The following is a 27,883-nucleotide window of genomic DNA, read 5'->3' as shown; positions in this document are numbered from 1 at the left end:
AAGCTCATAGATAAAAGCAGTATTAATAACACATTAAAAACATAGGAAACTGGAAGAAGCAGAAAATAACTTGGATGTGAACTTTAAAAATCAACCACTAGTTTTCAGAGTTTTTCATAATTAGGACAGCTATTTTGAGGCTGCATCAATTTGAGGCAGCAGCATGTAATCTGCCATTATATTAATTTACTCATGCACCATTGTTGTGCATGGTACTTTGAGAGGACAGTTGGACAGGCCTCTGCCGTGAGGAAACTATAGTCTAAAATTATGCTTGCTTCTGGTTTGTTTCTGCATATTCTTATGTTGTGTTTCATTGTTTATTTCTATTTAGATGGGTTTCTGACATAGCTTTTGTTTTTCCATTAAAGATTTGAATTACTTTAGGTATATTGCAGTTTAAATTAAATTTTAATGGCTAAAATCCTGTTGCTTAGTATAGTAGGTTGCAGTTAGAGTAGGCCCATTAAGTCAAGGGGCATTTGGTGAGTCAGGTGTTCTGTAAGTTCCACTGATTCAGTAGGCCAACTCTAGCGCGCTAAGCAAAGGATTTCAGCCATTGTATAACATATTAGCTACCCAGAGTAGTAGCCTAGCCTAGTTGGCAGGATAGAAATGTAAATAAATAAAATAAAATCTTGGAAATAGCTGTTCTTGAAGAGGATCTGTTAATATCAACAACATCCACTTGGTTATAAAGTTCTCACTTTTATACACCAAGAGAATATTTTGTGCTAAGTAGTAAAATAATCTACTATTGTACATATTCATTTAAGTCCTTAAAATCATCTTCAGGATTAGTTTTATTTGTTTTTGTTGTGTTTTGTTTTGTTTTGCTGTTAAAGATTCTTTTTTAAAATGTCATCTGTTTTTCAAGGTTCTCTCTAGTGGTGCTGCAAGTAGTACGATCACAGCCCTTTCCCCTGGAGGAAAACTAATGCAGGGTGGAACACAGCAAGCCATAAATCGTACGTACTCGTGCCTTATTTGGTGAGCTAGTGCTTTTCAAAAATAATGGCTAAAGTTTTGTTGAGCTTTTATACTGGTGTAATGTTATTGGCACAAATCTCATTGATGATTTGCTGCAGGTTAAGAATTAGCATAGACAAAATCAAACGCCTGTGATAACTTCTCAGCTTGAGGCAGTTTGCCAACAAGATTTACACCAATTGCATTATGTCAGTGGATGTAACAGATAGGGTTTGGGCCACTATTACCCATTACAAAAGAAAGGCAGGATAACAAGGTTTTTTAAGATGCTCCAGTAATCGTATTTGCATAATATTTATAAAATTTGTAACCATTTATATTTGAAAGTATGTATGATAATGTTATTAAAAAGTGCAAAGCATTTTAAAAGCAATATAACTATAAAAGGTTTTTTTTAAAAAATGTGAACACATAAACGGAAATATACAGGTGGAACAAAGAAATGATAAATGATTGTTACCAGCCATGAAACAGCCACATATTTCTAGGAGTACTTTGTACTGATGTGCGGAAACTATGTATGTATGCATGCATGCATGCATGTATGCATGTATGTATGTATGTATGTATGTATGTATGTATGTATGTATGTATGTATGTATGTTTGGTATTGACATACCACTTGGCTTGCAAACGACCCTCCTATGTTGTAGCCATCAGACCTGGCACTTAAATGTTTTTCCCCCCAACTACAGAAATGGTGCCAAATGATATTCAGTCTGAATTGAAGCACTTGTATGTGGCAGTGGGAGAGCTGCTACGACACTTTTGGTCTTGCTTTCCTGTAAATACACCATTCCTCGAGGAGAAGGTAGGCAAGATTTGCAGGCAATGTATTTCTCACGGTCATAATTGACATTGCAGCCCCTGTTCTATATTGCAACATGCTTCTACATTATGTGTTAGGAACTGTAATATAAAAAAACGTTCTTTTAATTAATGTTACATCACCTTCAAAAATTGTGTTCTGAACAGAAGGAAAGCATGGCTATACATGGTTGTTTGTAAACAACAGACAGTAGGAATTTGTTTGAATAACTTTGGTAACTAGCTGACCTTGGTTTGCTGGCCTAGACTTCTAATCTGATTTTTTTCATATACTTTCAAGAGGTAGTATTGCCTATTAGTTTTAAAAGGGGCTAAAAGTTAACAGATACAGGTAATTATATAATGTGCAACATACATTGTATATTAATCAGGTTACAGCTTATATTTTATAAGCAAGTTTAAATAGTAGCAAGCTTGCTGGATAGCTAGGTGTCATACTGGAGCCAGAGATTGGGAATTCAGAAGAGCCAGACTGTATGGCCTTGGGCAAGCTGTACAGTCCCAGAGTTCCCCCAGAAGAAGCAAATGGTCAACCACTTCTGAGTACTCTCTACCTAAAAAACATTGGAAAGGACCACCATAAGTCAGAATTGACTTGATGGCTCACAATTATTATTATTAAAGAGTTACAACTTCTTAACATGCTGAAATTAGAGAATAGCAGACAATTTGTATGGTTATGGAACCAGCAAACTCAGTTTTATTACTACCTTGAAGGAATGGTGCACTTAAGGTAAGAGGTTTTCATTTAATTGCTTGATCTTGTGTATTCTATTTCTCCTTCTTTAGGTTGTGAAAATGAGGAGCAATCTGGAAAGATTTCAAGTTACGAAACTCTGCCCATTCCAGGACAAAATTCGAAGACAGTATTTAAGCACAAATGTAAGTGGAAGAATGCAACTTTATTCACTTACATATAGCTTAGCAAATTGTATTAATATAATTCAAAATCTTGCTGAATGTTAGAACAGCGGCCAAATAAATGGGCTTCTTGGCTATATATAACGGGTCAAGTCAACATCAGGGTGACACAGAAATGCCAAGAAACACCAGTGACTTAAACCATAAAAATCCTGTTTATTTTTATGCAAGACCAACATTTTAGAGACTCCTTTCACTAATACAGTGGTGCCCCACATAGCGACGTTAATCCGTTCCAGATTAATCGTTGCTATCCAGAATCATCACTAAACGGAACTAAAAACCCCATAGGAACGCATTAAACTTTGTTTAATGCGTTCCTATGGGGCCCATACTCGCCGTTCAGCGAAGATCCTCCATAGCGCCGCCATTTTCGCCGCCTCGGTAAGCGAGGGCAGCGTGTGAAAATGCTTCCGGCGGCCATTTTGGGCACCCAGAGGCCATTTTGGAACCGCCAATCAGTTGTTCTAAAAACATCACAATGCGAAGATCGGTAAGCGAAATGTTTACCGATCATCGCAATGCGATGTTTGCCCATTCACAACATCGCAATGCGATCGCATTAGCGATCCCAAAAAATAGATCGCTATGCGGATTCGTCGTTAAACGGAGCGCTCGTTATGCGAGGCACCACTGTATATATAGCTCCTTATCTTGGTACACAGAAGTTTCATGTTGCCTATCTTCCTCTATAAAAGAGGTGCCAGTAGCTCTGCAGCTTTGGAAGCTTGGTCACCTGTAATAGTCAGATGTTTGTTTTCTATGATCAGCTTCTCCTTTAAATGAATTGTTGACACTAAATTGATGGGATTGTATCTTTATTGGACCACTTAGTCCTCAGAACTCTTCATCAAGCTGTGCATTGTAGAGTCTGAGATGGTGATTAAACCAAGCCAAAAATCACACCAGCTTATTGTTTGAAGCCACAATATCTCAAGTTAACTAGAATGCCAAAATAGAAACTAGAGACCTGAAGAATTAACTTGTGAGATGTAGTGATACCAAAATCAGTAGTCATTTGTACAAACAGAAGGACTGCTGTCTGTCTATTGATAAAGTTTATGGTTCCTGTGCTGCTGATACCTGAAGAGCACTATCCATGTCTTTCCCCACATTTTAGCAACCCACCTCCTATTCAGAGTTAGAATATTTGTCTTAAATATCCATCAACATACTTAAATTCCTGATAATCATGAGTTCTTCAACGTGGTTCTCCATGAATCCACACTAGTGGGTTTAGACAGCGCCTGCGCTGGCCTCTCGGAATTTTCTAGAGCTGTAAGAGAAAAGTAACAATGTTTGAGGCTACCCTTTACCGCGCATGACCAGCCCGCCAACGGCTCAGTTCCATTTTTCCGCCAGAGAAGTTGGGACCTCTCGTTAGAGCTTCGTCTTCTTAGTTCGCTTTTCTAGCGAACTGTTTTTCTACTTCTATTTACTTGGCTACCCTGACCTACGGAACGCTTTTGACAGACTCTTTTGCCTCTGGTGATTTTTCGGTGAACTCTGACTGTCTCCGGCCCTGATTGATTCAGGCGGCCTCCCGCTGGGGCCTAATAGGCCTTAACGGGCCTCCCGCTGAGGCGCCACGCGCCTTCAGGATTTCTTCAATTATCGCTGATTGGACTTTCTCCCTCGTTCCTTTCGACGCGGTTCTCCTCTCAGTCGATCGGATCCTATATTACGGTCGGTTATTCCTCGTTCCTCTTAGTCTATGCCTCCTAAAGAAAAGCCATCTCCCAGGAGAGGACCTTTTCGCCTCTGCACCGCGTGTTCTAGGAAACTTCCCTTCCAGGACGGACATTCCCTCTGTTTGTACTGCCTGGGGGAATCGCACGCGGTGTCTCACTGCAGGCATTGCAAACAATTTACAAAGGTCACTCTCAAGGCGCGCCAGCAACGCCTGAAGTATTTTTTGTGGAAGCAGACCCTGTCCGCTTCCCAACCTTCTCAAATGGAGGCTGTACCCTCTACCTCCTCCGTGCGCTCCGAAGTCAAAGTCGTCTCGGCGCCGGAGTCATCTAAGGGAAAGGGGCCTAAGCAATCTTCTAAGGACAAGTCCAAAAAGAGGAAGACCCCATCTACTCTTACCTCCGCATCGGTCTCCCTGTTTACATCGGCCGAGTCCTCGGTTCCACCGGTGTCGGAGCACCTGAAAAAGAAAAAGGCATCGACAAAATCAACATCGAGAGCTAGAGAGCTTACCCTCGTCGTCCCATCCTGCTCGACGTCATTGCCTTCTCCTTTACTGGAGGATTCCTCTCGAGACCGAGAGTCGGCTTCGGACTTAGCTCCCTCATTGCCTCCTCATCAGGAGCCACCGTCCGTGGTCGAGAAGTCACCGACAACGAGCCACTTGGAGAAGATAGTGGCTGATTTGCCGGGCGTCCCTCGCAGCCCCATTCTAACCGGGCTTGGGACGGGATCCCGATCCTCCACGCCGGGATCCCCAGGCTCCAAGTCTCCATCCACACCAGTGAGACCTGCTAAGCCTGTTGAGGCCCCCTCTCCTCGGCTTCCAGCATCCGAGTTAGAGGAGGAGCCAGCGCCTAAGAAGCCCCGGCGCCACCGCAAACGTAAACGCGGTTCTGGTGCCGATAGGCATAAGAAGCACCGACATCGGGACTACTCTTCCTCTGACTCCGATGATAGCAAGGATAGGAAAAGGTCCCGTCGTCGGCGTCGTAGACGAGACTATTCCACTGAGTCCTCGTCCTCGACTTCACGTGATCGGCGTCGACGTCGGAAGAGGTCTCGATATACTTCTTCTTCCTCGTCTTCTACATCGCCGCCCAGGAAAGGTCGACACGGCAAGCGTCCGGTCGTGGACAAACCTGTCCCCTCGGCACCGGTTAAGCCGACCGACCCTCCAGGTCGACCGACACCATCTTCTCCTCCGGTGCGCCCGGTGCCTGAACCTGTACCTCAGGCACCTCGACCTCGTAAAACTTCCAAGACCAAGGACACTGACTCTCGTCCTAGCATCCTCCAATCTTCCGATGAGGATAGCCAAGACCCTCATACCTCTTCTGAGCAAGAGGATGGCAACACTTCTGAGGCTTCTCTGGACTTACCACCTCCAGGAGAACCCCTAGGTTCAGACGCAGCGGATATCCATCCCTCCTCCCCGTCTGAGGACTTCTCCTCTTACCCTCAGATGGTTTCAAGGATGGCTGCAGCACTTAAGTTGGAGATAGAGAAATCTCCTTCGCGTGCGGACGACCTGATTTTTGGAGACATCCATCTAGCCAGGTCTCGCCCCGTCAGTCTCTCCTATGTGCCTGAGCTTATGGACCTTGTCAAGGAATACTGGGAACATCCTGCTGATCCTCCTAATATGTCCAGGCGTACTGAGAACATGTACCGGGTGCACGGGGATAACACTTCGTTCCTGTTGAAGTATCCAGCTCCCAATTCCTTGGTGGTAGAGTCTAGTGTTTCCAGGCTGCCAGCTAAAGGTCATCCAACTCCAACCACTAAAGAAGGCAAAGACTTGGAGGTCTTGGGTAGGCGCCTCTATTCCATGACTACCTTTGCACTCAGAGCTCTCAATTACTTAGTAGCTATGGGTGCATACCAGAAACAACTCTGGGAGAGAGTCTTGCCAGCTCTACAAGTAGCTCCAGAAGACATCAGGCAGACTTGTCTCAACGCCCATGCGGAGGCTTTGACAGTTTCCAAACACCAACACTTAGCCTCTCGACACGTAGCTGATGCCAATGCGAGGAACTTGGCATCCATCGTTACTTTGAGGAGACATGCCTGGCTATGCTCCGCTAACATTGTGGAGGACATCAAAGCTAGGATCAAGAATCTGCCCTTTGATGCGACAGGGTTATTCAATGGCTCCACTGATGAGAACCTTGAAAGCTTACATAAGAGCAAAAAGACAGCAAAATCCTATGCAGTGCAGCAGCAATCTAAGACCTCCAAATTTCAGTGGAGGCCTAGATCCCAGCAACAACCCTACCAACAACAGACCTACCAACAACCTGGTCCTTCAACTTACCGCTCGTTCCGCTCTCAAGCAGCTCCACGTTCTTCTCAGGCTTCTTCGTCGGCTTCCAGCTTCAAGCCTCAGGCCCACAAACGGCACTCCTTCAAACCTGGGGGGAAAGGGTCGAAACAATATCTTTGACTCTCGTCATTCCATCCGGTCCATCAGGTCACGCACAAGACTTTCTCCTTACCTTCTGAACTGGAACATGATTACCCAGGACACCTGGGTCTTGAACATTATAAGCTCCGGCTACCGCCTGGAGTTTATAGAGTTACCTCCTCTAGGCTGGATCAAGCCTACCTCGTTCGATCCCATCCTAGAGGACGAGATTCTCACCCTTCTAGAGAAGCAGGCCATCCAGGTAGTCCCTCAACGCGACATCCTGAACGGGTTTTACTCCCGGTATTTCACTGTTCCGAAGAAGGACGGCGGTCTGCGTCCCATATTAGATCTGAGGGACCTCAATTCTTACCTCAGGCCTCGTCGCTTCAGGATGGTCACTTTAGAAGGGATCCTTCACCTGTTGAAGAAAGGAGACTGGTTTGTGGTGGTGGACCTCAAGGATGCCTACTTTCACGTGACGATACACTGGAAATTCAGAAAGTATCTCCGTCTCATGTTCAAGGACACGGTATACCAGTTCGTGGCTCTTCCTTTCGGTCTAGCCTCGGCACCGAGGACCTTTACCAAATGTATGGCCCCGGTGGCGGCTTACCTGAGATTGCAGGGCATCCAAATTTACCCGTACATCGACGATTGGCTCATCGTCTCCAGATCCAAAGCAAGGGCATATCGGGACACTCACTATGTCCTCAACACTCTTCAAGCCCTGGGACTATCCATCAATTACGAGAAGTCGCATCTAGAGCCCTCCCAAACGATGGACTACATAGGAGCACATCTCGATGCAGTGCAAGCCCGCATGTTTTTTCCTCTAGAACGCGTCCACAAAATCAGAAAAGCGGTTCACAAGTTCAAACCGCGACGCACAGTGTCGGCCAGGCTAGCTCAACATCTGCTTGGCCTCATGGCATCGACAACGGCCACCTTGTCTCATGCACGGTTGAAGATGCGCTCCCTGCAAATTTGGCTCCTCACCCTGTTCGATCCAGAGACAGACAGCCAAAGAAAGCGTCTCAGGGTCACACCAGAACTGGCAAGTCAACTACAGTGGTGGACATTCCTCCCCCATCTCTTGGTCGGCAGACCTTTCAGACCCATTTTACTTACCAGGCAGGTCACCACAGATGCGAGCCCGACGGGTTGGGGGGCACACTGCGAGGGTCATCAGATCAATGCCCTCTGGACCCCAGAAGAATCGACGCTACACATCAACCATTTGGAGATGTTGGCGGTCATAAAAGCCCTCAGGGCCTTTCTTCCCCTGGTGAGAGGCAGGGCCATACAACTAGTCACGGACAACACCACCACGATGTTCTACGTGAAAAAGCAGGGAGGCACAAGATCAAAGTCTCTTCTGTTCCTCACTATTCAGCTGTGGGAGTGGTGCTACCAGCAACACATCTTTCCGGTAGCCATCCACATTGCTACAACGGACAATCAGCTGGCGGACGACTTGAGTCGCCGCTCTGCTCAGACCCACGAGTGGGAATTAAATCAGCAGATGTTCCTCAAACTTTGTCGGATGTGGGGTCAACCGCGAGTAGACGTGTTTGCGACCCTCAGCAACAAGAAGTGTCTGCATTACGCTTCCCGGGCCGGGAGAGGAAAGGACTCCCTCGGGGATGCTTTTATGATCCCTTGGGACGTGGGACTAGTCTACCTGTTCCCTCCGCTACCTCTTCTGCAGAGAACTATCATCAGAGCCTTGCGGATGAAAGCAGAGGCGATCCTAATCGCCCCTTGGTGGCCACGTTGACCGTGGTTCTCCACACTATTTCAGAGTGCAGTGGACTACATGACATTACCATTGCATCCACATCTTCTCACTCTGGACGACGGGAAGATTCTGCATCCCGACCTGGAAACCCTCCATTTGACAGCGTGGAGGATTTCCCATCACTAGTTGAGGTCATTGATAAAGCTCGTAAACCAGCAACAAAGTTGCTTTATCAATATAAATGGAGAAATTTCCTGAAGTTTGCTAAGGAACGCAACTTACAGTCGTCCCCAGTGTCCTTGTCTACTCTCCTGCTCTACCTCAGACATCTTTTTGATTTTGGACTGTCCAAATCTACCCTAAAGGTTTACACAGCGGCTATTGTGGCTTTTCAACCTCAGGGTTCTGAGTCATCTCGCTGGTTCTCGCACCCAACACTTAAAGCCTTCCTCAAAGGTTTAAGCAATATGAGACCACCATTGAAGAAGCCAGTGCCACAATGGTCTTTACAGACTGTCTTACACAGCCTCACCAGGCCTCCCTTTGAGCCTATGACCTCTTGTGACCTTAAGTTCCTGTCATTCAAAACATTGTTCCTGGTAGCCATCACTTCGGCTAGGAGGGCGAGTGAACTCGCAGCTTTGCGTGCGGATTCCCCTTATCTGCAGTTTTACAAGGATAAAGTTGTTTTGCATCCTGATGTTTCCTTTCTCCCTAAGGTGGTTTCTGAGTTCCACGTTAACCAGCCTTTGGTTTTACCAACGTTGTTTCCTGAAGCAGTGACAGATGTTGAGCGCATGCTTCATTCTTTGGACGTTAGAAGGGCACTTGCCTATTATGTTTCAAGGACTAAAGATTATAGGGAGTCTCCTAGGCTGTTTCTTTGCTTCTATGGTCGGCAAAAGGGTTCAGCTGCTTCGTCGTCCTCTCTTTCTAGATGGTTGGTCTCCACTATTTCTTTGGCCTATGAACTACAACACAGACCTATTCCTGAGGGCCTTAAAGCCCATTCAACTAGGGCTGTGGCCACGTCTACAGCTTTGCTGCGAGGAGTCGATATTCAAGAGATTTGCAGATCGGCTACCTGGTCTAATGTGTCCACGTTTGTCACCCATTATAAGTTGGACCTTCGGGCCAAGAATGAGACCAAGTTTGGAAGGGCTGTCCTTACGTCATTGCTACAATGACGGCCCACCATCCAGTAAGTTTGCTTGCTAGTCACCCACTAGTGTGGATTCATGGAGAACCACGTTGAAGAAGGACAGGTTACTTACCTGTAAACATGGTTCTTCAAGTGGATTCTCCATGAATACACACGTCCCGCCCGGCCTCCCCACATGTCCGTCATTGGAATCGAGTCCCAACTCTTCTTTGTGGCGGGCATATGGAACTGAGCCATTGGCGGGCTGGTCATGCGCGGTAAAGGGTAGCCTCAAACATTGTTACTTTTCTCTTACAGCTCTAGAAAATTCCGAGAGGCCAGCGCAGGCGCTGTCTAAACCCACTAGTGTGTATTCATGGAGAATCCACTTGAAGAAACATGTTTACAGGTAAGTAACCTGTCCTTTTTTCTTTCTTTCAGCTGATAAGTCACATAGAAGAAATGCTGCAGGCGGCCTACAATAAATTCCATATGTGGCAGTCCCGACGTATGCTGAAGAAAACGTGAAAATCCAAGGATGACTATTTTCTGAGCAAGAAGAAATTGCAATACCTGTAGGAACACAGCTCCCCAATGTGCAGATCTTACAGACATTGCAGAGAAAATAAGCATCATGTGGACTCTTGAAAATGATGCTAAGTGGACTTGCACACTTTTTGGAGAAGTCAAACTTGAAAACTAGGGAATTAAAAGGAACCAAACCAGAAGAGTTGAGTGGCAAATATATATATATATAAAGACACTGTTTACTGCAGTTACTCAGGAACTGCTTTTGATTTTCATAAAGAGCTGCTTTCAGAAATAAAAACTTTAAATGGATGTATTAATAAAATCCAAGATTTGTTTGTCTAGTTTTTTAAAGTGTATGGCACAGGGTAGAGCATTTCTTTCTTCACTGTATCCTGGCATTTTATTGAATTCTGTTTGTACTTCTAGAAACAAGTTTAAGACTTCAACTGTAACTAAGACTTTTGCCTCAGATCCTAACAAATATAGATTCTAGAGGACATGTTTTTCTCAAGTCAACAACCAATGCACTGAGAAACCTACGGTGTTCAAAGCAGGCACACTTGGCAAAAAGAGTGCAGGATTTTATGCAGGATTTTTACTAGCCATTCTTTGCATGTGTTCTTTTGAATGTGAGTGTGTGCAACTTGGTTTTTTTAAAATATGACATTTGTTTGGGTATGCGAAGTTCATTTTGAAGTAAGTTTAAGAAACTTAGAGAAACAATAACTTTTTATACCTTTATGAAAGAAAAAATCATAAATGAGCTTCTCTCATTTCTCTCTTGATGACTGTTAGCGCTATATTTGGCGATCAGATAATCATTGAAGAGTGAATTAAAAGGTATACTTTAGATATACCTGAGGTGTGTACCGCATCTGGTCCAAATGGGCTAATTCACTCTTGCCTAAGATGCACCTGCCATGTATTAAATACTTATTAAAACAAAGAAAACTTGTTTTGTACAGTCATGGAGTTGGGCTCCTTATATTTCATTGTCTTAATGTCTTCCTCATTAACAGTCTGTCCTAGGACCAAACAAATGGTTTCACTTAGGTGGGATGAGACATACTGTGATAATTCATAAACTGGTAGTTTATGACTGAACTGCTGGAATTCATTGGAAAGGAACAAACTTGATTCTATATATTATGCTCTTAACAATTCATGTCCAGGAAGGAGAACTGGATTTGTATTCCTGCTACACATTGACACAAGGGATTATTATTCATTTTGAGTGAGCTATATTCTAGCTGTGGGAGCTACGAAAATTCCCCATTATGTGTGTGCTCATGTACATGCTTGCATGATGTGTTTGTGATCTGCTTTCATGCAACCACCAGAATTTTAAACAGGATTACTGGACTTTTACTGAAATCCTACAAACTAAGTTTAAGATACTGTTTTAAAACTTGCTGCTGCTTGCCTTCTTAGAAGGGGCTGCATGTTATGTGCTACAAAATGGTTCTACTAAAAAAACCTGAAAAAAGTATTCTACTGTGCACAGCAGATTAAAGCAAATGGTGAAAAGCTGGAATTAATAATAAAAATTCATGCTGGTGTTGGAATGTCGTCTTGCAGAAATATAGCTCTGATGATATGTGACTACTTGTATGTTTTGGTAATTCCTCAAGTAAATCTAATTAATTCTGATAGACTTGTTGGCATTATACCAATTATAGGTTTGACCCATAGCTAACTTTGAGAATCATCCCTGCAACAAAGATGACAAACTTCAACATCTTGTCAGATTGAGAAATATTTTAGTAGTCTATAGAGGGATGGGTTAACACACACAGTAGATGATTTTACAGCTGCGAAGGCATAATAAAGTAGACATTTGCACTGACATTTCTTTAAGCAATAATTAGCTTATCTAACCTTTTGATGGTGGGTTTAATAAGAACTATTGTTCAGGCAGATAACAACATTAAAGATCATTTGGAAAAACATTTTTAGTTTCCTTCCAGGTATTTTATCTCTGCAGGCAGTATCAGGCTTTGAAGGAAAACTTAATTGCATGAATTTCCCCAAATAAAGCTTAAGCACTTTGGGTATTATTTTTTCATGATTCAATATAAATTAAACAAAAGTATGTTGTACCAGAAGATGGCAACAACAAATATTGTCCATACTTAGTTTTTTCTGCCATATGACCACCAGTGATTCCAGGTCTAAAACATGTGGTCCAAAACTGCTGAGTGACTTAACTGTTAACTGCATTGCCTTTCATTAACCATACAGTCATTGGAATCTGAAAATCAACCTGTATCTAATGAAAACTTGTATCATTGGCATTGATCAAAACCTGTAGAATAAAACTGAATTCCATAGTTCTGTCTTTTCTGATGATTTAGGGTGTCTGTTTTGTGAATTGTCTCCATCCAAGAGCAAACACAGTGTTGAACAACTAGATAATTGGTTGCATTCAGCTGTTTTAGACACTGATCCATAACTGATATCCATTTTTAATTAGGAAATATAATCCTCTGTTGCTGCCTGGTACTATACTGTACTTGTTTTTAATTTTCTATTTCTTTCAGCTGAAAAGATGGCTATAGTATTTGTAAGTCATAGGATCTTAATGAATGTTTCTGGCAGGGAGGAATCTTTATAACGGTATTTGAGATGTTAAAATAACACTTGAGGGAGAATTGCACTATTTGTATAGCCACCTTGCTGAACTGCACCAATAGCCCTCTGTGTTCCACCATTGCTCAGCAACATGCACTGTTGTTTACCACAAGCTGGAGCCAGTCCTGTTTCATTGCACCATTTGACACTTAGTGGTACATCAGTGTGGACATGAAGGTTATCTTTAGCTGCATAGCTGTTGGGAGTGACTGAGGGAAGTCAATGTATATTGAAAAAGATGCCTGTGTTTGCATGGTGAGGAATAGATACAGAAGGACCTTCTCAGGTTTTTTGACTGTTTAGCTGCTGTGACTTCTGCAGACCTTACTTCAGCCTAGACAGATAATCTGCTGATGTAATTTCCTATCTTCACATTTCTTTCTTTACCTTTCTAAAGTTGAACAGATGATAACATCTTGACTTTGTTCTCAAAAGGTTAGAGAGCAGTCATAGCTCCCTGCATCTCCCCCTTAGATAACATGAACTAGGATTCCTATTATTTTTCTTATTGCAATATATTTCTCTAACAAATACTGCCTTTAGTATTTCCAGTAGAAGAAGAAGTCTGGTTGTCCTTTCTTTGCAAAGAGGAAGTGCTCTCTGCTAACTGTTCTAAGTGGGATCTAAATATTCAGGGGCTGAATCCACAAATTAACTTAGATGGCAATAGTTAACAGCCGTTAGCCTGTCCTCCTTAAATAGGACTACTTGTAAGTATCTATGGGGACAATTCAGCCAGATGTTTTGATTTTGACATTAAAGCACTATCTTGATGGTGCCACATTTGGAGGATGCACTAGCTGGTTGGCAACTCTGTATCTACAGACATGAGGCTGTTCATTCCACATTGTCTGAGGTGAAACCTAATACCTCGTGTTGATGTAGACAGCTTGGTATCTCCATCTTTAAACATTACTTGAATAATGAGCCTGACATTGCAACACTTGGTCATTTGAACCATGCTGGTTTTTTACATAAGTGTTCTTTACATAAGTGTTTACCTCAAAGTGTTGGTTTTGAGCCCCATAAAAGGCTTGGTTGCAGGCTGTAGGAAGGACCATACCATGTATGAGCCTTCCTGAGTTTTAGACATTTGGGGGAAGCTTTTCTTTCAATCCTGCCACTCGCACAGGTACAGTTGGTGAGAACAAGAGAGAGTGCCTTCTCAGTAGGAGATCCTGGGCTGTGGAACTTCTAGGGGAGGCCCAATTGGCCCCCTCAGTAATGTCCTTCTGGAAGGGCGGAGCGACGAGCAGTGAGAACGGGAAATTCCAGGGCTCTGGATTCCCCTGGGTTTACTCCGAGTCAGGGTTACTCCCCCAGGAGAAGGGGGGGCAAGTTCCACATGAGAGTGGGACTTGTTGCAGGTGGGGGCTTTGGAACCACCGAATTTCAGATGGCAGTCTGTGTTTTGGAAGAGTTTCCCTTCCCACACGCAACTGTCTCGTGAAGTTGCCATGATGGTGATTAGCTGAGAGGGGAGGTATAAGATTTATTATCTGACTGCAGAACAGAGATTAACGATCTGCTGCTAAACTACAGCAAGTAAATGATCAAATCTGCTCTTTGAAAGCTGATGAGAAGGAAGATCTCAAACGGCATAACTTTCTTAATGCCTGTAACATTGGAGTTTTCTTACTACGTCACAGCTCGGAAAACGAAACCAACTTTGTTCTTTTTCTCTCTTAACCCTTTCTCCCAGAGAAACTGGCTTTTCATAAATCTATAAAGTCAGGACTTAAGAACTCTAAATAACTCTGCATAATTTAACCTACGTGACTCTGCATCTAGTGACAAGGTGGATTATGAATCAAATAATAACTTTGGGGTCCCCTCTCGTAAGACTTTAAGTGCGGACTAGCTAATAAATCATGAGGGAAATCTGAGTAATTAACCTGCTGACTGCTACAGCCATGGATGGAGGGGGAGACTCATTATTGCAACACACAATGGATTATTTTAAAGGTCTTCTTCAAGAATGTCAATTCAATATAATCAATCATTTCGAGGCTCAGCTTGCTGAGATCAGAACAGACTTGAAGATGACTTTTTCTGCTCTGCATGAAAAGATAAGAGAGTAAGGACAAACAACTCAACCAAATCTTTAATGAACAGCCATTATCGTCAGAGAGAAACATTGCCTCAAAGTAGTACAGACAAACCATGGAACTTATTCAACAACCCCCGGCGTCAGAGAGAGAGAAGAAGACTTCTTTTCTCCAAAAGTTGCCTAAAAGAGATGAGGGGGGGGGGGCTGGGAAGGGAGAAAGTTTCTCAAGACTGTTCCGGAAAGAAAAAATGTAAAGGGGGAGAAATGGGCAAATTTGAGGACAGAAATTTACAATCAGAGATCACACATTACAGTATGTTGCTCCAAAACCAAACCACTGACTATATGGGAATGAATTTAGTCAACCACATAGAAAATGTCTTAAAGAAATATTATAGATGGCATTTCAAAACTGGGAAAAGAAAAAAAATGAAAAAAGGAGGCAAGAGGCTAATTCTGGTTTGATATCCATGAATTTTAGAAATGATGATGAATAATATTAGTGGATGTTTTGTGCGTGAGGCACCCATATTGAGACATTAAATATGTGTGATTATAATAGTGACAATGTTGACAAGATTAGAGAGGCCAATCCTGGTTTGATAACACTGGAGTTGATAAATAAAAATGAAAAAGGAGGAAGTTACTTGCTGAACAAACAATAGAAATCAATTGGTTTAAGATATATATAATTAACATATAAAGCAACATAACTAATATAATATAAGCAAATCTGGCCAGATATGAAATTTAATGCTAGACAATTCATGAACTTTAGAAATGATGATGAATAATAATATTGGATGTTTTGTTTTTGAGGTATGTATATTGAAATACCAAATATGTGTGAATTATAAGAGTGATTATGTTGACCAGATTAGACATATCTTTCTGTTTATAAGAATGGAGATCTTTGAGGAATGAACAGGCCTGTTCGGATATTATGGGTGGATAAGTAATCTTAAAGAGGAAATGAGGAATGTTTATGATGAGATTTAGATGGATGGAAATGCAGATAAGAGAATTTATACTTTTTAAAACATTTTATTATTTTTTAAAATATACATACCTACAAGACAAACAAAAACCTACAAAACAATAACACATAAGACCAACAAAACATACAAGACTAACAAAACATACAAGCGGGGAGGTATTTCCCATACCAGATTATCTATTATATAATTTCTGACTACAGGAATAATATATCCGTGTGCATCTACACATGTTACATTTCACATCCCTGTTTTGTATATCTAATTAAGTATCTAGCATCCTAAGTTTAGAATAAATTTTATAAATTCTCTTATCTGCATTTCCATCCATCTGTCAATGTATTGTTGTTGTTTAGTCATTAAGTCATGTCTGACTCTTTGTGACCCCATGGACCAGAGCATGCCAGGCCCTCCTGTCTTCCACTGCCTCCCAGAGTTGGGTCAAATTCACATTGGTAGCTTCAATGACACTTGTCCAACCATCTGTTGCCCCCTTCTCCTCTTGCCTTCACACTTTCCCAACATCAGGGTCTTTTCCAGGGAGTCTTCTCTTCTCATGAGATGGCCAAAGTATTGGCGCCTAGCTTCAGGATCTCACCTTCCAGTGAGCACTCAGGGTTGATTTCCTTCAAAATGGATAGGTTTGATCTCCTTGCAGTCCAGGGGACTCTCAAGAGCCTCCTCCAGCACCACAATTCAAAAGCATCAATTCTTCAGTGGTCAGCCTTCTTTATAGCCCAGCTCTCGCTTCCATACATCACTACAGGAAAAACCATAGCTTTGACCATGCTGACCTTTGACAGCAAGGTGATGTCTCTGCTTTTTAAGATGCTGTCTAGGTTTGTCATTGCTTTCCTTCCAAGAAGCAGGCGTCTTTTCATTTTGTGGCTGCTGTCACTATCTGCAGTGATCATGGAGCCCAAGAAAGCAAAATCTGTCACTGCCTCCATATCTTCTGCTTTGATTTGCCAGGGGGTGATGGGACCAGTGGCCATGATCTTCATTTTTTTTATGTTGAGCTTCAGACCATTTTTGCACTCTCCTCTTTCACCCTCATTAAGAGGTTCTTTAATATCTCCTGACTTTCTGCCATCAGAGTGGTATCATCTGCTTAATAAGTCTAATGGCTTTTACTATAATGTACTGTGTTCTTAGTTGCCCTAAGTGTCTTTTGACTATTGGAGAAAAGTGGGATCTAAATAAAACAAATTGATAGATGGTCAGGATAGTTTTTTTAATATTCCTTTTTCTCTTCCCACCCTTGTAAGATGTGTGCAGTGCTACACCTGAAGAAGGATTGTAGACCCAAAAGTTTATCTTTTGATCTATTTTTAATATTTTAGTGGCCCAGTAAAGGTACTGATGCCTGGGTGTGCTTTTACTGCTGTTGAAATACAGTATCAGTTGGTGTGCCACTGGGGAGTAATGCCAATCTCATCAGATCCATTAAGAATTACACTTTCTGGATTACTGTTATTCATGCCATTATAGCCTATGCAGTGGACTGTTGCAGTGGATTCTATTTAGACATTCCCTGAATAGTGTTCAGAAGCTTCAGTTCATCAAGAAAGCTGCTGCTTGCCAGCTGGTTAGACAGGGAGCTATGGAATCAAATAGTGTTGTTGCAGTTAACTAGCTCCAAAGCTCAATTCAAGGTGATTTTGACTTAAACTGTTAAGTAACAGCACCTGTCTTTTGCAGGTAGTGTCATTATCTAGGAATCCACCCCTTTAAAGATCAGGAGGAGATGCAATATTTTTGCCTGAATAGCCACAACATTCTACAGACATAAAGATAATTCAGTGCTTTGTTATGAGGTCTGCGGGTGTTTTTTTTAAAAGTGATCTAAAGTTTACAGTGGCTATTTAATATCTTTGTGTTTAATAAGTATGGGCATATTTCAAAACATTGACAGATCTTCGGCACAGTACTGCTTTCAGTACTAACTTAGGTGTCCTGCTCCTCCCTTGTGCTCTAAAAGTACTGTAACAATATAATTTTGTACCTTTCCATCGGAGCAGCAAGGAGAACCATCTTCTGTGGCACAGACACAACTCTGGGAAAGAAGAATTGTCTCCTATCTTGGAAAGCAATTCATTGGCTGTAAGGAAGTTATGCTTTTTGAAATTCCTCTTGTTATATAAATAAAACTATACACAAACAGGAGAACATTTTGTGAACTTGAACTGATGAACAAGAAGTTGTGTCACCATGATGGGGGAAGATAATGATACTGTATTTTAGCAGTGTTATTACTATCAACTGTATCAATAAACTTGAGAATCTCTCATGTACTATAACATCTTGTTCACAATGTAGCTGTAACAATATTGTATCTATGCTCTGTATCTATACCACAACAACTGTATCTTATCCCAAATGTACTTTATATTTGTACTCCTGGTATATTTTGTATTTCTGCAATGCCTAGAATGTATGCCCTCCCAAATGGCCACATTTGTTTTACAAACTCCATTCTGTTTTAACTCTGCCTCAACCCAGAGCTGGGAACAACAAAGACCATTCACACTTAGCTGATAGCACTGATGATAAGCATTTATGGCCCATCCAAATAAACAAAGAAAACCCCATCCTACACCAGGAACTGACATTGTGGTAAAGTATGGCCAGATGGCTACACTTAGAATAACAAAAGGGCTTTCTATATCCTGCCCAAAGTGGCATTGGAATGTCAGGGGAGAAAGGCAGTGATGATGGATACTCCTGTTCCCAGAGACTTTCAGGCAGCATCTTGGGCACAGGTCAAAGAAACATCAGGGCATAAAATTGATATTTTCTTCTAACTTCTGATTGGCTAAGTTAGCATCTCAAATCCAATGAGGAGCAGGATCCAAGGTTGGGGTACAGATGACCAATAGGTCAACTGCAGAAACACCTGAAGTCCAATCACAGCCGAGATCCAAAAGTTGGGCTACAGACGACCAAGAGCAATGTAGTTCTTTTATGGTCCTTTGTCTGTAACTATTATAAAACCTAGGCTCACTCTTTATTCTGGGTCTCCCTCTGCTTTTAAGATGGGGGGCCCAGCTGAACTTTTGTACTTTAATAAAATTGGCTTGTTCAGCTGTCTTGTGCCTTAGCCTGTGATCCTTGCCGGAGAACTCGAACCCAGTACTGGTCTAATCTCAATTCAGATTTGGATGGTAACAGCCATTTTCTAAATTTGAACTGCTGCCATTCAACAACATCACCAAGAAATAAATCTGCTGAGGTAGAGAAAGGCTCAAAAACGTATGTCATAAAAACGTGTTTGTCTTTAAAGTGTCAGAGATTTATTTTTCTTACTGCAGCAGAACAAAGAGATCTAAACCTCTGGATAGCCCTACAGGGTAGCAGAATGTCCCACTTGCCATCAGATTGCCAAAGGATTGTGCAGATTTGCACCCCAACGTGTTTCACTTTGAGAAGGCTCTACAACACTTTGGCTTATTTACAGGCAAAGTTTTATGCTGCCCTCCACCTATTCAAGTTGCAGAAACACCGGTTTGCATAATCTGCCCAGTGATTGTTCTTAGAAGTCATCCTTGAAGGTGAATTGCCCATTAGACAATTTAGAGCCATTAAGAAATATTTGTGACAATTTAGAGCCATTAAGAAGACAGGAGGGCCTGGCGTGCTCTGGTCCATGGGGTCACAAAGAGTCGGACACGACTAAACGACCAAACACACACACACACAAGAAATATTAGCATAATTTGGTCAAATCCCTGCTTTATATTTAAAGACCAAACAATCCATGATAGACCCATTCACAGTGCTCAGGGACCAATTTCATAATGGTACTAAGCATTTGTTAATGCTTTCCTCATTCTGGTGCCTTCTTTCACCTTTAACAATACACACACACACACACACACACACACACACACACACACACACACACACACACACACACACACACACACACACACACACACACACACACACACTCTCTCTCTCTCTCTCTCTCTCTCTCTCTCTCTCTCTCTCTCTCTCTCTCTCTCTCTCTCTCTCTCTCTCTCTCTCTTCAACCCATTTCTGGGTTTCCAGGATGCCATTTGGCCCAAGTCAGGATTCAGAAATATGAGTTTTTAAACAACATATCTTTTCACTCTTACTGTATATGCTAAAGAGGGGATAGTCTGAAGCTGCAGAACAGTAGTCCAGCAGACAAAATCTGTGCACACCTTTCCTTACCTTATATAATTGTTTTCTCTACATTTTCCTTTCTGAAACTCATTATCATCTTAGAACTGCAGAGCTGGAAGGGACCGTATAGATAATCAGGTCCAGCCCCTGCCAAGGAGGCCCAGTAGGGAATTGAACTCCCAACGTCTGGCTCCGCAGCCAGAACTGCTGCCATTATTTTTTGTTAGAACTTGAAAATAATTGCACATTTCAACGTAGAACAAACTGTTAACCCCTACATAAAAGACTTCACCAAAGAGATGTGCTTCAAAGAGTAAAGCATAGAAGCAGAGCTGCTAGTGCAAGGGGGCCTCCCACCTGAAATGGGAGGTCACTGGCTGCCACAGGGGCTTCCTCGCTGCTGAAGTTCAGGTGTTAGGTGGTGACCTACAGAGAGCCGGGCCTGCCAGGCCACCTCATCACTCCCTACCTCTGACATTTTCCAGGTCAACAAAGTCACTCTGAGCAACAGCAGGTCCTACCAGCCCATGTTTTATGTAAGCTAAGGACAATCCATTAAATTGCACTCTGGTTTATGGAAGAAAGAAAACACAAGGATGGACAAAATCTCAAAGGGAGATTAGCGGGGGGGTTTTGTTTGTTTTTTGAGATGACTGTGAATACAATGAGTGCACCTCTTCTTGCTTTAAAACTATAACCTGAATGTTGGACTTCCCAAGGAATAGATGAGTTAGTTTCAACAGAAACCATGAAAAGTCTGGTGGTACATTAAAAGACTAACAAGCTTGATTCAGCAGAAGCTTTTGCGTATTATTGCCCACTTCTTTAGGTGGAAGGATTTAGTGTTGTTCAGAGGAAAAAGGAATCCACAATAATTTACAGTTACATAGGCTTTGTTAAACATTAGGTTACAGCACAGCAAGATAAAAATGCAATAAATTAATAATATATCCTTGTCTCTCCCCCCTCCTCCACGGGCTCTGAATCAAGTCCCTCTTGTAGTCTGACAAAGCTCAATAAAAGGAATAAAACAAGAGAGAAGAAAAATGCTACATACTTGGATTTATACACCTGACATCTCATTTTCAGGTAAATCTATTCAGATTTTATTAATTTGGTCCTCTTTCTCTCATGGCTGATAACCATTGATATTCCAGGTGGCTGAGTCTCCTGTAGCTCCAGATGGTCAATAAAGACTAATCAATGGATAACTCATTCAGAACAGTCTGGGTAACCATTTAACACAATTAGCTTTGCTGATGTTTTCCTACCTGTTAAAATCATGATCGGTCTCTTGTTCTAGTGGAGGCCACTTCATCATAAGCAAACACTGTTAATAAGCCATTTACTTCAGCCAGACACCAAGAGATGCTGGAAGCAAAGCCATCAGCTGTCTGTGGTTGTAGTGTGTATGCCCATCACCACTCTGCTTCCTGCCTCACAGCAATGAACGCTGACTTCTTCACTATCTACCCTTTAGTAAATGGTTACAATCACATCATCACACAACATCAGCAATAACTCAGGTCCACCAAGAGTCTACACTTGGGGTAGGAAATGTCTGGCCCTTCAAATGTTGTACTTACAATGCTAATCAACCTTCACCATTAGCTGATGGAAGTTGCAGTGCATCAACATCTGGAATGCCTTGTGCTTCTTTCCCCTAACGTACACCCATTGTACTTACATCTAGGTTGCCTTGATTGAAAGATTAATCAGGAATACAAGAATTGGATAGAGCCATCTCCCAGCTTTGGTACTTCAGACATTATTTAGCAAGAGAAAAACATCTACTTCTGCTTCATTGACTATGCAAAAGCCTTTGACTGTGTGGACCACAGCAAACTATGGCAAGTCCTAAAAGAAATGGGTGTGCCTGACCACCTTATCCATCTCCTGAGAAACCTATATGTGGGACAGGAAGCAACAGTTAGAACTGGATATGGAACAACGGATTGGTTCAAAATTGGGAAAGGAGTACGACAAGGCTGTATATTGTCACCCTGCTTATTTAACTTATATGCAGAATACATCATGCGGAAGGCTGGACTGGAGGAATCCCAAAATGGAATTAAGATTGCAGGAAGAAATATCAACAACCTCCGATATGCAGATGATACCACTCTGATGGCGGAAAGTGAGGAGGAACTAAAGAACCTTGTAATGAGGGTGAAAGACGAGAGTGCAAAAACGGTCTGAAACTCAACATCAAAAAAACTAGGATCATGGCCACTGGTCCCATCACCTCCTGGGAAATAGAAGGGGAAGATATGGAGGCAGTGACAGATTTTACTTTCTTGGGCTCCATGATCACTGCAGATGGAGACAGCAGCCCCGAAATTAAAAGACGCCTGCTTCTTGGGAGGAAAGCAATGACAAACCTTGACAGTATCTTAAAAAGCAGAGACATCACCTTGCCAACAAAAGTCCGAATAGTCAAAGCTACGGTTTTTCCTGTAGTGTTGTATGGAATTGAGAGCTGGACCATAAAGAAAGCTGACCGCCGAAGAATTGATGCCTTTGAATTGTGGTGCTGGAGGAGACTCTTGAGAGTTCCCTGGACTGCAAAGAGAACAAACCTATAAATTCTAAAGGAAATCAACCCCGAGTGCTCATTGGAAGGACAGATCCTGAAGCTGAGGCTCCAGTACTTTGGCCATCTCATGAGAAGAGAAGACTCCTTGGAAAAGACTTTGATGTTGGGAAAGTGTGAAGGCAAGAGGAGAAGGGGACGACCGAGGATGAGGTGGTTGGACAGTGTCATCGAAGCAACCAACATGAATTTGACACAACTCCGGGAGGCGGTGGAAGATAGGAGGGCCTAGCATGCTCTGGTCCATGGGGTCACGAAGAGTCGGACACGACTAAACGACTGAACACACACCATGTTGCATAGTGAACATGCAACCTAGAGAACTTGTTGAAAAACAGCCCTGACAATTCCCTTGTGTTTGGGTAGGAAGTGGTTAATTAATGAAAAAAGGAGTCAGGTTCTGGGTTTTTTTCCCCTTTGTGCCTCTTTGTGATTGGTAATGAGCACAAGGGTATCCTGTAGACCATCTTGACTGTTGATAATGGGTGTCAACATTCAGGCTGCCCTTCACTATGTAAAATTTGGCATCCTTTCATGCAGCAATAATGCACTTTTGTGTTGTGGTTATATAAAGGTGCTTCTCTGTGTTGACTGGGTTAACCTGACCCTTTTGTTGAGAGCTCATTTGTTGAGAGCACAGCAGATGGAACGCTGGGTGCAGCACTACTCTGAGCTATATTCTAGAGAGAATGTAGTAACGGAAGAGCTGGACAGTGAACCAACTTTAGCAGAAATAAAAGCAGCCTTGGATTCCCTTGCCTCTGGCAAGGCACCTGGAAAGGACAACATCCCTGTTGAGGTTTTGAAGTGCTGTAAAGAGATCATCACCACTGAGCTGTATGAAGTCTTTTGTCTTTGCTGGAGAGCAGGTGGAGTACCACAGGACATGAAGGATGCAAACATTGTTACATTGTATAAGAACAAAGGTGACGGGGCGACTGCAATAACTACCATGGTACCTCTCTTCTCAGCGTTGTAGGGAAGCTGCTTGCCCATGTTGTGCTGAAGAGACTCCAGGTGTTTGCAGACAGAGTCTATCCAGAATCACAGTGCGGATTTTGAGCTAATAGATCCACCACCAACATGGTATTTTCCCTCAGACAGTTGCAGGAGAAATGCAGGGAACAACAACAGCCACTCTTTGTGGCCTTCATAGATCTCACAAAGGCCTTTGACTTGGTTAGCAGGGATGGACTCTTTAAAATACTTCCCAAGATTGGATGTCCACCTCGTCTCCTTAACATCACCAGATCCTTCCATGAGGGAATGAAAGGCACTGTAGTTTTTGACGGCTCAACATCAGATCCCTTTGACGTCCGAAGCGGAGTGAAACAAGGCTGTGTCCTTGCACCGACCCTGTTTGGGATCTTCTTTGCTGTCATGCTGAAGCAGGCCTTTGGAACTGCAACAGAAGGTGTCTATCTCTGGACTAAATCAGATGGAAAGCTCTTTAATCTCACTAGATTGAGAGCGAAGACCAAAGTCCAACTGAAATGCATGCGGGATTTCCTCTTTGCCGATGATGCAGCCATTGTTGCCCACTCTGCTGAAGACCTCCAACAACTCATAAATCGTTTTAGCAAGGCCTGCCAAGACTATGGACTAACTATCAGCCTGAAGAAAACACAAGTCGCGTGCCAGGGCGTGGACTCACCTCCGTCTATTACTATCTCCATGCAAGAATTGGAGGTTGTTCATGACTTTGTGTACCTTGGCTCAACAATCTCTGACACTCTCTCCCTAGATGTCGAGCTGGATAAATGCATTGGGAAAGCAGCTACCATGTTCTCTAGACTCACAGAGTATGGCTTAATAAGAAGTTGACGGCATACACCAAAATCCGGGTCTATAGAGCCTGTGTCCTGAGCACACTCCTGTACTGCAGCGAGTCCTGGACCCTTTGTGCATGGCAGGAGAGGAAGTTGAACACGTTCCATATGCGTTGCCTCCAACACATTTTTGGTATCACCTGGCAGGACAAAGTTCCAGATAGAGTAGTCCTAGAACGAGCTGGAATTTTCAGCATGTGTACATTATTGAAACAGCGCTGTCTACGTTGGCTTGGGCACATCGTGACAATGGCTGATGGTCGGATTCCAAAAGATCTCCTGTATGGAGAATTAGTGCAGGGAAATTGCCCCAGAGGGAGACCACAGCTGCGATACAAGGATATCTGCAAGCGGGATCTGAAGGCCTTAGGAATAGACCTCAACAGATGGGAAACCTTGACATCTGAGCGTTCAGCCTGGAGGCAGGCAGTGCATCATGGCCTCTCCCAATTTGAAGAGTCACTTGTATAGCAGGCCGAGGCAAAGAGGCAGTCCCGAAAGCAGCAAAATCAGGGAGCTGGACAGGGGATAGACTGTATTTGTCTTCAGTGTGGAAGAGATTGTCACTCTCAAATTGTCCTTCTCAGCCACACAAGACACCGTTCCAAGGCCTTCATACAGAGCACGTTACCATAGTCTATCGAGACTGAAGGATGCCTACATTTGGCTTCCCCACCTGAAGCACATTTAAAGCAAAACAAAATTAAAAGATCAGCACAGAATAGTCTTAGTTTTAAAAGTGTGGAACACCATATCAGATGTCAACAACGCTAGATGGCTAATTTGGTATACAAGTTTTCTAGCTGTCATCCAGGCAACAAAGTTGATTTCTTGCTATGGGATATCACAGGGCAAAATCCTGTTGCTTCTGTATAAACTAGAGCCAACAATGGAAACATTTAATTCAAACAACTTGAATGCTCCCTACTGCACCTCCACCCCTTTTTGCCCTAAGCAAGTCTTCCGGTGCCTTGGGATGATGGGAGAAACCATAAAAATTACTTTTTAAATAGTATAAAAAATTTTTTTAATTGCTGCTGGGTGGTTGTTGCTGGAATTGGGACCAGCAGCAACAATCTGGTGATGATTTTTTACTATTTAAGGCTCTCTGTTTCAAGACTCCCTAAGGCCTGCCCAAAGTTGGCCAATCTCACTGAACTCAGCAAGATGTACCTCTGTGTAAACATACATAGAACTAGGTTCCAGAGTCACAACCAAAGCCCACAAAAGAGAGAAAGGAGCTCTTCCAGCACCTAAATTAATGTTGGGCTATGGCACCCACTGCCATAGTGACATGCCTCATCCATTCTCAAGGAAGACACAAGACTACTGCAGGGCATGCTGCTTCTAGCCTCTTTTTCACCAAGTCAGATTGTCTGGCTCCCTTGAGATGGCTTGTTTGGGCTTTGTGTTCCTATAGGAATGACATCCCAATCCCAAAGAAAAGCAGTGCCATAGAATGCTCCAACTACCATACAATTGCACTCATTTCACATGCTAGGAAGATTATGCTCAAAATCCTCCAAGGTAGGCTTCAGCAGTATGTGGACCAAGTACTCCCGGAAGTACAAGCTGGATTCCGAAGAGGCAGAGGAACTAGAAACCAAATTGCTAACATGCGCTGGATTATGGAAAAAGCCAGAAAGTTCCAGAAAAAATATCTACTTCTGCTTCATTGACTGTACAAAAGCCTTTGACTGGACCACAGCAAACTATGGCAAGTTCTTAAAGAAATGAGAGTGCGTGTCCACCTTACCCATCTCCTGAGAAACCTATATGTGGGACAGGAAGCAACAGTTAGAACTGGATATGGAACAACGGATTGGTTCAAAATTGGGAAAGGAGTACGACAAGGCTGTATATTGTCCCCCAGCTTATTTAACTTATATGCAGAATACATCATGCGAAAGGCTGGACTGGATGAATCCCAAGCCGGAATTAAGATTGCCGGAAGAAATATCAACACCTCTGATATGCAGATGATACCACTCTGATGGCAGAAAATGAGGAGGAATTAAAGAACCTCTTAATGACAGTGAAAGAGGAGAGCACAAACATGGTCTAAAGCTCAACATCAAAAAAACTAAGATCGTGGCCACTGGTCCCATCACTTCCTGGGAAATAGAAGGGGAAGATATGGAGGCAGTAGCAGAGTTTACCTTCCTGGGCTCCATGATCACTGCAGATGGTGACAGTAGCCACAAAATTAAAAGACGCCTGCTTCTTGGGGGGAAAGTGATGACAAACCTAGACAGCATCTTAAAAAGCAGAGACATCACCTTGCTGACAAAGGTCCGCATAGTCAAACTGTGGTTTTTCCAGCAGGGATGTACTGTATGGAAGTGAGAGCTGGTCCATAAGGAAAGCTGACCGCCAAAGAACTGGTGCTTTTGAACAGTGGTGCTGGAAGAGGCTCTTGAGAGTCCCCTGGACTGCAAGGAGAACAAATCTATCCGTTCTGAAGGAAATCAACCCTGAGTGCTCACTGGAAGGACAGATCCTGAAGCTGAGGCTCCAATACTTTGGCCATCTCATGAGAAGAGAAGACTCCCTGGAAAAGACCCTGATGTTGGGAAAGTGTGAAGGCAAGAGGAGAAGGGGACAACAGAGGATGCGATGGTTGGGCAGTGACATCAAAGCGACCAACATGAATTTGACCCAACTCCGGGAGGCAGTGGAAGACAGGAGGGCCTGGCGTGCTGTGGTCCATGCGGTCACGAAGAGCCAGACATGACTAAACGACTAACAGCAACAATTTGGCTTGCTGGGCCAAAGGCGAAGTGATCAACGGAGAGGATACTGCAGGTTCATCCTTCAAGACCCGTTGTCTGCACTACACCAGCTGGAGGAACCCAACAGAGGCGCTTGTTTGCCCTTTCTCCCTCAGAAGCCTTACAGACCTGATTCCCACCATCAGCAAGGGAAAGGAAGCAGCTCTCTCATAGCCTTTTTCGTCTCCTTTCAGACCTCGCCACCCTCAGCTGCAGATCAGCATCTTTTCCATCAGAATAAAAGTGGCAGGGTCGAGGAGGGCGCGTGGGGGGGGGGGGAGAAGGACTTTAAAAGGCTCCTGCATTTTGCGTGCATTATCTTTCAACTTCTCGCTGCCGAGACGGCACCCCCCCACACACACACACACCGCCATAGCGGGTGATCCTTTGGGCTGCGCTGCTGCCGCCCCCTAGGGGCCTCCATGGGAAGTAGGGCGTTTGTGGGTCCCCACGTGTCCTCCCAGCTGATGTCCCCCCGCGGGGCTGGCGTTCCGAGCCGGGGCCGGGGCGACGTCGCCCTGCGTGCCCGCCACTCCACCACCTGCCCCCGCCCCGCCCGACGTGTGGGCTCGCACGTCCCGCCACAGCCCCGCCGGCCAGAGCATTGACCGGCC

General features: G+C 43.4%; 1 protein-coding gene across 3 annotated transcripts in view; it reads left to right on the top strand.

Annotated features, from left to right (window-relative positions):
* Window positions 1–12,581, top strand: part of GTF2H1 (general transcription factor IIH subunit 1) — a 38,465-nt gene extending 25,884 nt beyond the window's left edge. For all 3 annotated transcript variants that reach the window (XM_078383862.1, XM_078383861.1, XM_078383863.1), the window contains 4 exons: window positions 878–968; window positions 1,686–1,801; window positions 2,608–2,700; window positions 10,162–12,581. In XM_078383862.1, coding sequence (XP_078239988.1) covers window positions 878–968; window positions 1,686–1,801; window positions 2,608–2,700; window positions 10,162–10,248 — 387 coding nt within the window. In that variant the 3' untranslated portion in view covers window positions 10,249–12,581. The remainder of the gene's footprint in view (window positions 1–877; window positions 969–1,685; window positions 1,802–2,607; window positions 2,701–10,161) is intronic.
* Window positions 12,582–27,883: the final 15,302 nt, after the last annotated feature.

Source organism: Pogona vitticeps, chromosome 1 (genome assembly GCF_051106095.1).
Source record: "Pogona vitticeps strain Pit_001003342236 chromosome 1, PviZW2.1, whole genome shotgun sequence".
NCBI lineage: Eukaryota > Metazoa > Chordata > Lepidosauria > Squamata > Agamidae > Pogona > Pogona vitticeps.
Note: the sequence above shows the minus strand (reverse complement) of the source record. Positions and strands in the feature narration are given on the sequence as shown.